This window comes from Girardinichthys multiradiatus, chromosome 9 (genome assembly GCF_021462225.1).
Source record: "Girardinichthys multiradiatus isolate DD_20200921_A chromosome 9, DD_fGirMul_XY1, whole genome shotgun sequence".
Classification (NCBI taxonomy): domain Eukaryota; kingdom Metazoa; phylum Chordata; class Actinopteri; order Cyprinodontiformes; family Goodeidae; genus Girardinichthys; species Girardinichthys multiradiatus.
In genome coordinates, this window is record NC_061802.1 from 29007060 (window position 1) to 29022563 (window position 15504).

The 15504-nt window shown below is 39.7% G+C and overlaps 1 protein-coding gene across 1 annotated transcript in view; it reads right to left on the reverse strand.

The window, feature by feature from the left end:
* Positions 1-5139: 5139 nt before the first annotated feature.
* The window catches only part of trabd2b (TraB domain containing 2B), a 109176-nt gene continuing 98811 nt past the window's right edge, over positions 5140-15504 (reverse strand). Inside the window, exons 5-7 of the mRNA XM_047375922.1 lie at positions 13139-13235; positions 7107-7385; positions 5140-6513 (exon numbers count right to left, since the gene is read on the reverse strand). Coding sequence (XP_047231878.1) covers positions 6288-6513; positions 7107-7385; positions 13139-13235 — 602 coding nt within the window. The 3' untranslated portion in view covers positions 5140-6287. The remainder of the gene's footprint in view (positions 6514-7106; positions 7386-13138; positions 13236-15504) is intronic.

The window sequence follows — 15504 nt, forward strand, 5'->3', positions numbered from 1 at the left end:
CACCAATTCACAACACCAAGTCACTTTACAAAAAAAGTCAGTGCAATCCAATCATTCATACAGATTCCAAGTCAATTGCTTACATTCCTAAGGGTCATCAAACAATGCCGTCAAGTTCAGTTTACTTTTCAAATTAGTTAAAAAAGGTTTTTTTTTAATCTAAGGAAACTCAGCAGATTGCATTGCATCACAGACTTGCACCATTCCCTCTTGAACTGATCTGATTATATTTATTGCAAACTGATTTGTATTTCAGTTGTATTTTTCATTTAATATAGCCTGGTATGCACTTCCTTCTTTTTAACATTTTTTAACATTTCAAAATAAAAAACATGCATGTTTTAAACATGGTTTAACAATAATATATTGTTAGTATTTTAAGTCTGATAGGGAATCTGATAATAACTTAGAAATTACTTACACTAAATCTATGTTAAGAATTATTCCTGGTAAATATCTCTAAAGTTGTTTATTGTCTAAACATAAATATTACACTAAAATTAAATATAAATTATTGGAATATTTTTACACAAAAAGAAACGCCAAATGGCCTAGCTGTCTCTGTGCGTGAGGCCTTTATACCCAGCTCCCATGCTGCTTGTTTCTGCGCCAGTTATTTTGAGACTCTAGTGTCATCTAGTGGCAGACATTATAACTACAGCAGAATGAATGAATGAATGAATGAATGAACAATGTACTTAGGTAACCCAAATACAGAATGTTTGGAAGACTGAATGCTTACACACAAACAAACACACACGCACACACACACACACACACACATGTATATATATATATATATATATATATATATATATATATACATATATATATATACAGGGATTGGACAATGAAACTGAAACACCTGTCATTTTAGTGTGGGAGGGTTCATGGCTAAATTGGACCAGCCTGGTAGCCAGTCTTCATTGATTGCACATTGCACCAGTAAGAGCAGAGTGTGAAGGTTCAATTAGCAGGATAAGAGCACAGTTTTGCTCAAAATATTGAAATGCACACAACATTATGGGTGACATCCCAGAGTTCAAAAGAGGACAAATTGTTGGTGCACGTCTTGCTGGCGCATCTGTGACCAAGACAGCAAGTCTTTGTGATGTATCAAGAGCCACGGTATCCAGGATAATGTCAGCATACCGCCAAGAAGGACGAACCACATCCAACAGGATTAACTGTGGACGCAAGAGGAAGCTGTCTGAAAGGGATGTTCGGGTGCTAACCCGGATTGTATCCAAAAAACATAAAACCACGGCTTCCCAAATCACGGCAGAATTAAATGTGCACCTCAACTCTCCTGTTTCCACCAGAACTGTCTGTCGGGAGCTCCACAGGGTCAATGGTGTAAGGAGCGCAAATCTTGGGGTGTGGACAATGTGAAACATGTATTGTTCTCTGATGAGTCCACCTTTACTGTTTTCCCCACATCCGGGAGAGTTACGGTGTGGAGAAGCCCCAAAGAAGCGTACCACCCAGACTGTTGCATGCCCAGAGTGAAGCATGGGGGTGGATCAGTGATGGTTTGGGCTGCCATATCATGGCATATCATTCCCTTGGTCCAATACTTGTGCTAGATGGATGCGTCACTGCCAAGGACTACCGAACCATTCTTGAGGACCATGTGCATCCAATGGTTCAAACATTGTATCCTGAAGGCGGTGCCGTGGATCAGGATGACAATGCACCAATACACACAGCAAGACTGGTGAAAGATTGGTTTGATGAACATGAAAGTGAAATTGAACATCTCCCATGGCCTGCACAGTCACCAGATCTAAATATTATTGAGCCACTTTGGGGTGTTTTGGAGGAGCGAGTTAGGAAACTTTTTCCTCCACCAGTATCACGTAGTGACCTGGACACTATCCTGCAAGAAGAATAGCTTAAAATCCCTCTGACCACTGTGCAGGACTTGTATATGTCATTCCCAAGAAGAATTGATGCTGTATTGTCCACAAAAGGAGGCCCTACACCATACTAATAAATTATTGTGGTCTAAAACCAGGTGTTTCAGTTTCATTGTCCAACCCCTGTGTATAAATATACTATTAATCAACCCTTAGAAAATGTTATGGTTGCCTATAGTTGGTTGTCTGACAGTAATTTTGTTAACAAATTCAATTTTAGCAACACCTCTTGACTGTGAGCATCATAAAGAATCCATCCATCCATCCATCCATCCATCCATCCATCCATCCATCCATCCATCAATGACTTTGACTGGGAGTAATTTTAACACACACATGTGCTTTGATCCTGCCATTAAATTGGAGCTCTGGCTGTGTTTAGAGTTATTGTTCTGCTGGAAGGTAAACCTTTGCCCAAGTCTCAAATCTTCCTCTTCTTCCTGACTTCTTCTATATTTAGCTTCATTCATTTTCCCATTAAATATGATCAGTGTCCTTTTCTCTTCTAAAGAAAAAGATTCCTATGGCATGATACTGTCAGCACAACATTTCACCATGGAAATGCTGAATCAAGTGTGGTTTACAGATAGTATTGTGGAAGTAGCCGAACCAGGGACCTTCTTTTATATTTGCTGTGTTATTTAAATAACTTGTGATTAGCTACATGATGTATTATGATTTTCTTTTTTCAATGGATTGAAGAATGTCAAGTCAAGTTAAGTCAAGTTTATTCATATAGAGCTTTTCAGGAACAAGGCACTCAAAGCGCTGTACATGAGAAAAAACATTACAATGATACGGAAAATCAAACACAGAAAAACAAATCAAATTACATTAATAATCCTTGGGAGTTTACTGGTAAGACTTGGTTCTAATCCAATCTTTCTAATAGAGGTAATTAGCTCATTAAGTCCTCTGTGGTAAGGAATTCATCCTGTGCTAGAAGAAAAATTATAATATTAATCCTTGAGGTCGCTGGTATGAGGCGGCCGTGGTCCCATCATTCAAATAGTAACAGTCATGGGCCCTCACTGAAGTCTAAGTAGAGAAGCTGGGTCACTGGTAGGTCCAAACTTTTTAAATACTAATAATGTTTGGCTTTCACTGGTATGAAATTGTTGTAATAAAATCCTTCTAAGAAATCTAAAAATCTATGAATCCTTCTAAGAAATTTAAAAATCTCTGGTCATTGGTGTAAAAACAACTCTAGTCAAATTTTCAAATACTAATAATAATTGGCTTTTGCTGGTAATCCTTCTGAGAAATCTGAAAATCTATGAAAAGTAATGAAATCACACATTTAGGTAAAGTACGATAGGAGGGAAAAAAATCATATTTTAGACTCTATTCTTAGCAGAATAGAGACTGAAATAGTACAAAAGACCTCAGCAGGGGTAAGCAACACAAACATAAGTAAAGATTCAGCAAGGCTACGGTGGAATCTTGAGGGTGCAAATGTAAGTCCGAGTGTGTTTGCAAGAATTAGACTGTCAACAATGATAGAAGCGCCATTCTCCTTGAGAAGAGAGGTGGAAGTTTTATCAATCGGCCGCATAGTCCTATCAGCACACAGCTGGTAGGGGAGTGCTGGGGAAGAGCATCGTGTTTATATAACATCCAGGAGATATTTTGTTGATAGCCAGTTAGCAGAAGTTGCCATGGCCACATTGGGGCGCCAGATTTAGAAAAACAATAAATGTTGTGGTTCAGGCAGTTGTGAATTTCCAACTACCTTAAGAGTTTTACTGGTATGTCTCAATTGCGAATCCAAATAGCCAAATTTCTGGTACATTCCGCAGATCTGGAGCGTACAACTTCTCCAAGATTATATCCTTTAACCTCTGAGTCCAACCGCTGCCAGGCTGCGATTCTGTTCAAGAAACGTGTCCAGCTTGCGATTCTGCTCTCTTAACATTTCAGTCTGTGTTGATCGCTCTGCAGACTCCATCCAACATCGCAGGCAGCTTTGGAACGCTTTGAACAGCCGCCTGCGTTTTGCGAATCACTCGATAAGCCAGGTAACCACCAACTCCAAAAAGCAGAAATCCTGTTATCAAAAGTTCAAATATGTACATATCTTCTACGTTCTCGACCGACATCGTAGTCAGGCACACAATCTTCCACTGCTGCCAAGAATCCATTGTGTATCCAGAGAAGAACGTCCCGTCTGGACAAGAGGGTCTCTTACCCTGTCTTCCCGTCGAAAAAACTTGATCAATTACGTTGAGAGTCCAGCTGACCAAATCCATAATTTACAAGTTTGGAGGATATGCAAAGCGAGGCTCTGAGAAAAATACAGACAAAAAGCAGAAGCAGGGATCAGCAGGGAGGGAGGGAGAGAAAACACGTGTGTCTTCTACCGAGAGCAAGAAAAAGTGATGCATGGATTTATTCCTCCCATTCCTTCATAAAGCCCAGATTTGTGGACAATAAAGATAATTATAAGTTTGAGGTTGTAATGTGACTAAATGTGAACTAGTTGAAGAGGTACTGATACTTCTTCAACTTAACTCTCACAAAGCACTGTTGTTCTGAAACATTTGTTTCAGCTATATATGTGCAGATTTGTGGAATGCATGACTAGTAGTTCTTCAGTCAACAAATTTTCCCACCAGAACTGTGAAATGTTGCAGCTCCACCAGAGTATGAATGTTTTTCTAGGCTGTTTTTTCTGATTAATGCTCACCTTGCCAGAACAATCAGTTTTGGTGGACAGTCATGTCTCTGTTGGTTTGCAGTTGTGCCGGACTCCTAAATTTCAGAAGATGATGGAACAGTGCTCCATGCAATGTTCAAAGCTTGACATATTGTTTTATATTCTATCCCTCCTTTCAACATCTATGCAACCTTATCCCTAACATGCCTGTTGTGTTCCTAGGTTTTCATGATGCTGTTTGTTCACTAGTGTTCTCTAACAAAGGCCTGAGGCATTCACAGAACAACTGTGAGATTAGATAACACACTGGTAGATCCTATGCAATAATAACAGGATTTTATTTATGGGTATCAGAGTAAAGAGGTCTAAATGCAAATGCCCACCACACTTTTCAGATATCCATTCATAAAAAAAAGATTTATACCAAGTATAATTTTTAATCCATTTCACAATATTCTATGTTTTTTTAATTTTCTCTCATTTTCAATCCCAACAATATATATCTAAGTTTATGGTTATATTGTAAAATCTGTAAATGTCTAAACATATGAATACTTTTCCAAGGCAAGTATGCTTTATTTTTATTAAAACAAAGCTTAGTCATGAAAACATTTTCAATAGGCAACAGAAAGTAAGTAATACAGAGCTGAAATGCAGGTAAAAACAATCTTCTCCTGTATTTCATGACAACACACTGCTGTTTCTTCAAGTCAGTTTACCTTTTGAAAGCACGTCTCTTTCCATTACTGATTTAGTACAGCAGTATTTGTGGGAAGGGCAAATTTGAGAAGAGTCGCTTCAAATTTCAATGCTTGTCTTAACTTAACCAGCAGATGGCAGATTGAGACTACCTGTTGCAAAATCTTCCCTTTCCACTTTACAAACCTGCAAAAGCTCTCAGTCCCTTCTTCAGTAAATAATATTGCATTTAAAAATATTTGAAATGTCATAAATCTATACAAAAAAAATAATCAGGAGGCATTTATTTTTTGTTTAGGCTTCATTTTGGAAATAGGCATTGGTTTATTTGTTTATCTTATAATTCCCTTCCACAATTTGTATATTCACTGAAAAGAAGAACTCACAGCATAGTTCATTAGTTTTTTTTAATTTGTTTTTTCTATTTATCAACTAGCAAGAAAATATACTCTGTTTTTTCAGAATTAATAAATACAATACAAATTTTCTTTATGAACAAATTCACAATTTACAAGTGACACCTCATGCACAACACTGTATGCAATGAAGTCATTTATCACAGTTATAACTGTCATTAAGATGTTCAGATCTCATTTTTAAAGTAAAACTTTTCTACACAATGTTACAACGTCATTAGGTCGAAGACTCCAAATCTTTAAAAAAATTCACTGTTCTATGTGTTTGTTATTCTAATAATTCAAGAGGCTTGGAGACCTTCTTCCATGGCCCATTTATTGATTATGCCACTGTTAATAGTCTATTCCTCATACTTGGACACTTGGTGGGCCACTAAACACTTCCAACAGGCCAGACATGATGTCTCTGTGTGGAGGAGGCTGACAGCAGGAGTGTTCCTTCTGAAGACCCGTTGCCCTGGCTGAAACTTCTCTCCATCATGTCTGCAGTGCTGATGATGGCCACCCTTGTTCCCCCTTATCAGGTACATTCCTGTGCTCTGGTATGGATGTAGTAGCATTTTAAATGTCTGTCTGTGAGATAACTCTGTTTTGTGGTCAGGAGGTGAGCAGCATGTGTGAAAAAGACCAGGCTAAAATACAAGACAAGATGAGGGATGTGTGAGCCGACTGGGCTGAGCTGAGGCTGCGTGGCATGGGTGAAGAGGAGTCAGCGTGTCGATCTGTGGAGTAGATCTCCAACTGTCCGCGCTGTTCTTGATGGGTCAGCGGAGGCTCCACTGTCATATACCCGTTAATTATTCTCACATTAGATGGCGGTGTGCTGGAGAAAGAATGACAAGCTGTTAATTAAACAAATTTGGTTTAATCTAATTTTAAAGAAAATCTTTATATTTTTTGCAAAAAAAAAAAAAAGAAACCTCACAGTTCATATTTCTTGTTTTTTTCAAAAGGATTGATACGCTGAATTTATATACATGTGCAGGTAATATATTATTAATTAAAAAAAATAAATCCCATATGGTCATCCTATTTAAAGCTAAGACTTGGATTTTTTTAATGGGGTTCTGTGGGGACAGCTATGAGCCATGATAAACAGCGCTTCAGAGTTGTTTTAGTTTGAGGAATCAGAAGTTTACACCCGTGGTTCCATCTATTGGTTATTAAGACCGGGGGCAGTTCCAAACTGCATTTATACCATCTTATTGGATTGGAATAATTTAGATTAATTTAATAATAATTTTGACTGAACAAGATATAAATGGAATCTGTTTTTCTTGTAAACCCGTCTTAAAATGACATCTGTTTTGAATTGGCTCTATGTAAATTAACTGAATTTAAATAAATTTAATAAGTTCTTCATGGTAAACTGTTTGGCAAAGTCTGTCTAAACTTTGATCATAGTAAATGTCTCACCTATCCCCAATGCGAACCCACAGGTCGCTGAAAAGTCGGGGCCTCCCATGGCCACTGCGAGCTTTGTAGGGCCGTTTGTGTCGCCCAAACTCCTCCAGCTGATTCAGGCTGTCGGGGAGAAGCATATGAGGCAGCTCCACCTCTTCAAGGCCAGGCACATCATCTGGGTCTTCGATCTCTTCCTCCAGACTGGCTGGCAAGCTGGTGGGAGTGAGTGTGCTGGTATCGAAAAGCTCCTCAACAGACCCTGCTACAGGCAGCTCTGGATCTTGTTTAATCCTGGAACAGAAGAAGATATGGAAAAAATAATAAAATAAGGCATGCATGGCACCAATTAATAAAACATTTCATTGAATAAATTTTAACATACCATAATCAAAAGGTTTCACTAAAACAATTCAGTCCCGCAGCTAATGGGAAATAAAAGGTCTTCTGTGTGTTGCTGTACACCTTCCAACAATTTTTAACCTGCAGCTAGTGAATGTTATTTTTTGGTGGTTTCTGACCACTCAGTCAGTTTCCTCGTCAAATACCCCAATTTAAATCAAGGACATGAATACAAGGAAAGCTTCACACTATTAATGATGCCCTGAGTAGCTTTAATACAAAGCCGCCAACATTAGAGAAAAGTTCAACATTTGTGGTTGCCAAATTTTCTCTACCTTTACCAACAATTTGACCACAAAAGACCACCCAGAATCTTCCATAAAAAAACACAACATGCTCATCTTTCTTAAATCCATTACTCACATTTCTCTAACTATTTTAATTTCTTTTTACTATCACTGTGAATTTATGGTTTAAAGTCAGTAAGGAATTAAGGATTCATCCTTACAGTAAAAAATAATAAGAATAATAAACACTCATATTACAAATAAATAAATGCTCATGTTAAACTATAGCCCTTATCATGAAAGCCGTGCTAAATAAAAAAAAGAAAAAATAAGAAAACAGCTCAAATTGGTGGCCCACCACCTGCAGGGGGAACCGTGAGGGACCGGTGCAAAGAGGATTGGGTTGCGGACGAAGGTGGAGACCTCAACGGCCTGATCCCCGGATGCTTAGGCTGGCTCTAGGGACGTGGAATGTCACCTCGCTGGGGGGGAAGGAGCCTGAGCTTGTGCGGGAGGTCGAGAGATATCGACTAGAAATAGTCGGGCTCGCCTCCACGCACAGCGTGGGCTCTGGAACCCATCTCCTTGAGAGTGGTTGGACTCTCTTCTACTCTGGAGTGGCCCACGGGGAGAGGCGGCGGGCTGGTGTGGGTTTGCTTGTTGCCCCCAGCTCAGCCGTCTCGTGTTGGGGTTTACCTCAGTGGATGAGAGGGTTGTATCCCTGCGCCTTCGGGTTGGGGAGAGGTCTCTGACTATCATTTCAGCCTACGGGCCGAGTGGTAGTGCAGAGTACCCGGCCTTCTTGGCGTCCCTGTCGGGGGTGCTGGATAGTGCCCCTCCCGGGGACTCCATTATTCTGCTGGGGGACTTCAACGCCCACGTGGGGAACGACAGTGACACCTGGAGAGGCGTGATCGGGAGGAATGGCCTCCCCGATCTGAATCCGAGTGGTGTTTTGTTATTGGGATGAGGATCAGCTCCTCCAAGTCCGAGGCCATGGTACTCGACCGGAAAAGGGTGGCTTGTCCTCTTCAGGTTGGAGGGGAGTTCCTGCCTCAAGTGGAGGAGTTTAAGTATCTCGGGGTCTTGTTCACGAGTGAGGGAAGAATGGAGCGGGAGATCGACAGACGGATCGGTGCAGCTGCCACAGTAATGGGGGCGCTGTGCCGGTCCATTGTGGTGAAGAGAGAGCTGAGCCGAAAAGCAAAGTTCTCAATTTACTGGTCGGTCTACGTTCCTACCCTTACCTATGGCCATGAACTTTGGGTCATGACCGAAAGAACGAGATCACGGATACAAGCGGCTGAAATGAGCTTCCTCCGTAGGGTGGCTGGGCACTCCCTTAGAGATAGGGTGAGGAGCTCGGCCAACCGGGAGGAGCTCGGAGTAGAGCCGCTGCTCCTCCACATCGAGAGGAGCCAGTTGAGGTGGCTCGGGCATCTATACCGGATGCCTCCTGGACGCCTTCCTTGGGAGGTGTTCCAGGCACGTCCCACCGGGAGGAGGCCTAGGGGATGGCCCAGGACACGCTGGAGGGACTATGTCTCTCGGCTGGCCTGGGAATGCCTTGGGCTCCCCCTGGAGGAGCTGGAGGAGGTGTCTGGAGAGAGGGACATCAGGGCGTCTCTGCTGAGTCTGCTGCCCCCGCGACCCGGTCCTGGATAAGCGGAAGACGACGAACGAACGAACGAAAACAGCTCAAATTTACCAAAGCCATGGCTAAAAAAATGCAAACAAAGAGTTATATAGAAAGTGGACTTAAATGGGAAATAATATCCTTTTGTTACAAACCTAAGTTAGTAGAGCACTGTTTGTGGAACCAAGTATTTTGGAGAGCCCATGTCACTCTTTCTGTCATGTATTTAAGTTTAAGGCGACTTGAGGCTTTAAAGATAAGTAAAACGATTTTAAAATCAATACAGAATAAGGTATGCAGGTAACAACAACGGCATATTTTTGGGGCTTTCTTCCCTAGTATTCTGTGTCACTGTTTTGCTTTGAAGCTCATTATAGTGGTAAAGATAAATCCACACAAAAATGTGCACAATTTATTTTAGATTATTATAAAAAAAAAGAATAAACCTAATTTATGATATTGTCTTGAGGTGGAAAAAACAAAGCTGAACAACAGCTTTAAAACAAGCATCAAATCTGAGGTTGAAAGACATTGTTACTCCTAGATTCTAGCAGCCGGGGTTATGTCATTTGATGTACTGCCATGCAAGGAAACAGTGAGAAAGAAAAATGTAGGAAACCTAAATGTAACCTTTCAAAACCTTTGATTTCTCCAGTGCGTTTAACACCATCCACCCTGAACTTCTCAGAGACAAACTAGAGCTGTCAGAGGTGGACCACCACCAGTGGATACTGGACTACCTCATTGGCTGCCCAATGGCTGTGTCACTGTCAGGCTGGTCTGCAATATGTGGGGGCTCGCAGGAAACTCTGCTGGCACCATTCACCCTCTACACTGCAGACTTCTCCATCAACTCCCCAGGCTTCTTCAGAAGTTCTCTGATGTTCCCAGGTGAGGATGACTACAGACAGACAGTGGACATAGGACTTTATGGGCTGGTGCCAGCAGAACCACCTCCTGATCAACACTGGGAAAACCAATGGCTGATGCAGCCGCATAACCACCACACCAACAGCGGTGAACATCTAGTGAACTGACATAAAGATAGTGGACTATTATGAGTACCTTGATGTTCACCTGAACAATAAACTGGGCTTGATTCACAGCACTGATGCTCTTAATGGGGAGAGTCAGAGCAGACTCTACCTGCTGAGGTTTTTTGTATTGCATGGGGTGTTCCAAAGACCTCTTTTGACTCTGTGGTGGTATCAGCCATATTTCATACTGCAGTTTGTTGGAGCAGCAGCTTATCCACAGCTGTGAGGAAGCAGTTAGATAAGGTCATTAGGAAGGCCAGCTATGTCCTAGGAGGCCTCCTCAATCCAGTGCAGATGGTGGGAGACATAAGGACTCTTGCAAAAATAACATCACTGTTGGATAATGTTGCACATCACATGCATGAAGCTGTTGCAGAACTGGATAGCTCCTTCACTGAAATATTGCTGCATCCTAGGTGCACAAAGGTGCGTTATCGCAGATCCTTCCTCCTAGCAGCTGTTAGACTTTATAACCATCACTACTCCCAAAAAACTCAATAAGTGTTTACATCCCTGCTGTCATTTGCACAGTTTTTTTTTTTCATTTCTTGCAAATAGTCTGCTGTTGTTTTATAAGGTCAAACACCACAACATTTAATTAATATGCTATTTTTAATAACTGTACAGTATTTTTTGTTTGTGCTGTCAATTTTTCACTTACTGTACAGTGTCTTATTCTTATTTGTTGATGTTTTTATGTTTTCTACCTATGGGAATGCTTCAAATGACCTTTCATTTAGCTGCTGGTATACCTGAATTTTCCCACTGTAGGACAACAAATGATGTTTCTATTTTTATGTTTTTCTGTTCTATTCTAATAATAATAATAATAATAAAAATTAAGTATTTTTCTTTATTTTGTACTTTTTTACTTTTACACTGTAACAACATGTTCAATGTAGGATATTCCAAAGTACTATGTGGATGAAAGATCTGCTTCCTCTAAATGGCAAATGAACTGTTTTTTAATTAGGTGATCCCTAAGGTTTATATACAAGGCAGACATATTGGATTTTATCCTTTACCCAATCATGCAGTCTCAATTAATAACATAATTGTTTTTCTTTTTACAGAATCTGTGCTATTTCAGTTTTAAAATATTTGTCAGTTGGGTTGTACTTGGAAATGAAACCTTGAAACTGATATCCGATTATCTGTTCAAGAGCTTTTTAAGTTGTGATTTTACCGAACTGCTCAATCAGCAGGTTGTTATTTTTCCAGTCTTTTTCATTTAGATGGTTTTCAGTGCAGATCCCGATGGCTCGGTTAGTGGGATAATATCTCCAGTCGTGCGGTCATGTTGCTGTAGGGTCAAACTCAGCATTGAACTGTGCTGTCTGTCATATCATAGTATTATTGCTCTTTAGGTCATTTTTGCTAGTCAGCTTGACATACTCCAGGTCTTTCATAAACACCTGTCATGCAGCCATCTTGGAGTGCTTTCACGTGCAGTTTGCGTAATCTCACAATAGGGAGGTACAAGTGTGTGTTTGCATGCACTTGTATTTTGTGACCAAAAAATACCACAGCCCCTTTGACAGCTTTTACAACACGAACTACTTCGGGCTAAAGCCTTCAAATTGGCAGAGGGGGGTAGCAGGGTTACTTTAAAAGCTTTAATTTGCAAAGAAAACATTGTAAGTGCTCTAAATTGATGGATGGGGATGTTCTTACTGTTGTAAAATTATTTTTCTTGTTGTACCTAGCTTTTTTTCCCTTCTTACTCTGAATGAAGTTGCTGTTTATCATTTTATTGGCAGATGGCTCAAGGCCCAAGGTAATAGGGAAGCTGCAGTATGCCAACAGCTGAAAGTAGAGAAAGTCGAAAACTGGTTGGAAGACAATCACCCTAGCCAACTCCAATTTTCTGTGTGGTTCTTGCATGTAGTGAACATCTGTGAGCTTAAGTGTGCTCAATACTGCCCCCCTATGTTCCTTGGCATCGTACATCATCCTACTTGTGGCAGCAAGCACGTGTGTGTGGACATGTGCTAGTGTGTTGTGGCGAAAACAGGCAGAACAACGTTTGGCAGCTTGCTTTGGCAGCATTAGATCAGAGGGTGGTGGAGAAAAGATGGACTAAGGTGATGGAGGTGTTGATGTTTAAAATGATTCTAGAATAACTGAGTTTTATGTGTTACTTAGCTCAGTTTGGATTTTATCTGTCTTCAATGAGCTATAGTAAATCTGTTGGGTTTATATGTCCCAAGAATTAGATAGCTAACAGCAGGTCGCAGTGCATTGAAAAACTATTCATACCCTTTTTCATATTTTCCATTTTTAAACGCAGCTAAGGCATAAAGTTACAGAGCTTAAAATTTAAAATTTAAAGTGACTTTAGGTTAAATAACCACATTGTAAACTTTGAACATCTAACAGAGGTCTGTTTAATCCATCATCCAAAAATGGAAAATAATTTTTGACACTTGGGACATATAAACCCAACAGATTTACTATAGCTCATTGAAGACAGATAAAATCCAAACTGAGCTAAGTTACACATAAAACTCAGCTATTTTAGATTACTTTGAAACATCAACACCACCATCACTTTAGTACAAACACAAGCCACACTTTTCAGATTTTTTTGCAATTTTGTGAGACATTTGAAAACCTTGTAACATTTTCCTTTCACCTCAGTCTAAAATTTATGGATAGCCTATACATACTGTTGCTAGAAGTTCTGTTTTATTGTTCTTAAAGTGAAGCTTGTCAAACAACAAATTGCCCTTTCTCAACACTTACTCTGTAACTTGCTCTTGATGGTCGGAGGGCAGGTGGACAATTTCATAGCCCTCATGCCTGAGTATGTCCAGCACACTGTGGTTCCCAAGGAAGTGACCTAGAAGTGGACAACAAGAAAAAGGTTATGGGAAATTTACTTTATACCAAGTTGCTGCAAAGCTCTTGTGTTATCTCCATGGCAAACTTCAACTGTGCTTCATTTAAATTATTAAAAGCTCATAACACATTCCTGTATGAAACAAACCATTAATTTTCTATAACAATGTTGATTATGATTATCCCACATCTTCTGGACACATTTCTTTCTTTACCAACACACAATGTCCCCACCACTCTCCTTGAGCCCTAGCATCTCAGCTACAAAACAATTTACAATATCAAAAGTTGCAACAAAGCAGTGTGTTATCTGTAGTTATGTACAAACAATTAGCTGAAAGTCAAAAATCTTAAAATCATGCTTGAATATATATGTAAATTTTTTTTTGTATAGTATCCTTTTCATTGTGCATGCACTTCAAGATTTAAGCAATCTCTGTTCAATTATATGACTTTGAGAGCCATTGCAACAGTTCTTCAGAAAGCTCTTTAAAAAAAAATGACCATTGACCTAAGTAATATTCGGTAATATGGTAATATTCAATAAGTTAGAATATGTGTTCTGATGAGACTCATTTGTCAGATTAAAAGTACCTTTTGAAAACAACCTTTAAGCAGCTATTAAACATACTTTTCATTAAGCCCACTTTTCAGTGTTAAATTAGTGTTTATTAGTCTGAAGTAATATCCTAATCTTAAATGTTTTGTAATTAACAGAATTAAAGGGTTGAAAATATTGGACACCGCAATGCTCAGTTTTGAGGTCCCTGACAAAACTCAACTCTGGTTAGCTATTGTTGGTGTAATGTCTGTGTCCACTGCACCTCTTGTGGACATGTTATGCAAAACCATTTTGTAAAAGATTATTTTGTTGTGCAAGGCTTGCAAAATAGTAATATAAATCCAGCATATTATTTTTTGTGTAGGTTGTTTGACTTTAAACTGTTTTTACACTGTTTCGTATATTTGGTATGCAATCTGGCATTCACGATAACAGACTTTGACACTGTCGATCAGACCATCTTAATTAACAGACTTCATAGTGCAGTGGGGACCTCTAAAACTGTTTTAGAGAAGTTAAGATCTTACCTTTCAAACAGAAACTACAGTGCCTGTATAAACCAGGTCATGTCAGATTCTATTGATCTAAAATGTGGAGTACCCCAGGGCTCTGTTTTGCACTCGATTCTTTTCCTATATACCATACCTTGGACAGATCATTAATATATTTAATATCTCTTATCACTTTTATGAAGATGCTAATACTGTAGTTACTAATGCATGGTCTACTTTAATACTGATGAGATGTGTAGTGTGTTATATACTGTACCTTGCCTTGATTTGAATCAAGGTATATATCAGACTGGGTTCTTAGTTTTGGCAAATTACTACTATTAATTTTATTTTTCACTTCCAAAACATGCATGCTGCCATGTTTCTACTTGTTTTGAGAAGATAACTGTCTTTCAAACAATATTTACAAGATGACTAAATGTGTACTGATGTGAGGCAGAAATACATTTCCATAACAATTATAGACAATTATTTCTTTACTGGGAGAACAAGACAGAAGCAGAGAAGCTTTCAAACACAGATTGTTCAAATGCAATCATGCTCATATCTACTGGGCTTACTTGTTGCTTGTTAATGACCCCATATTGTTGACACTCACCCTCTTGCCTCTCTTCCAATCATCCATCACTTTCAGTCACCTTGTCTAGGATTCCCTCAGCCTAACATCAAACATGCAGTCCTAAGTCACACACAGATGAAAGCTTTTTTTATTTCTGCTGTCGACCAATAATCCTGCGTGTCACTCATCTCAGCAATAAGCAGTTATTTAGCCTGACATCACCTTTGCAAGCACACATGCTCTATGAGAGGAATTCATATTTGTGCTCATACAAAGGAATTCGCTCTCTCACTCACACACCTCAGCTCTTCCTGCAGCTTATTAGCAACATGCTGACAATATTCAAGCCTTTTATTTGCTTTCTGTCAGGGCCCTCTGCTCCCACTCAGCTCTCCACCTCCTGTCAATTTAGTCATTATAATGTTCCCAATCATTCCTGAAAGTCAATGAGAGAAGCATGCAGTGTTACACTTTCTTGGCAGCCAAGTTCAAAGGCAGTCCATGGCGAGGCCACAGAGTGAGAGGCAGCTGCTAACAACAGTGTCGGGGTAGATGAGATGGGATTAGACAGAGGGCTGAGTGTGAGGTTTTGACTAGGTGAAAGTGGTTCTTTCTATTTATTTATGTATGAGTGTGT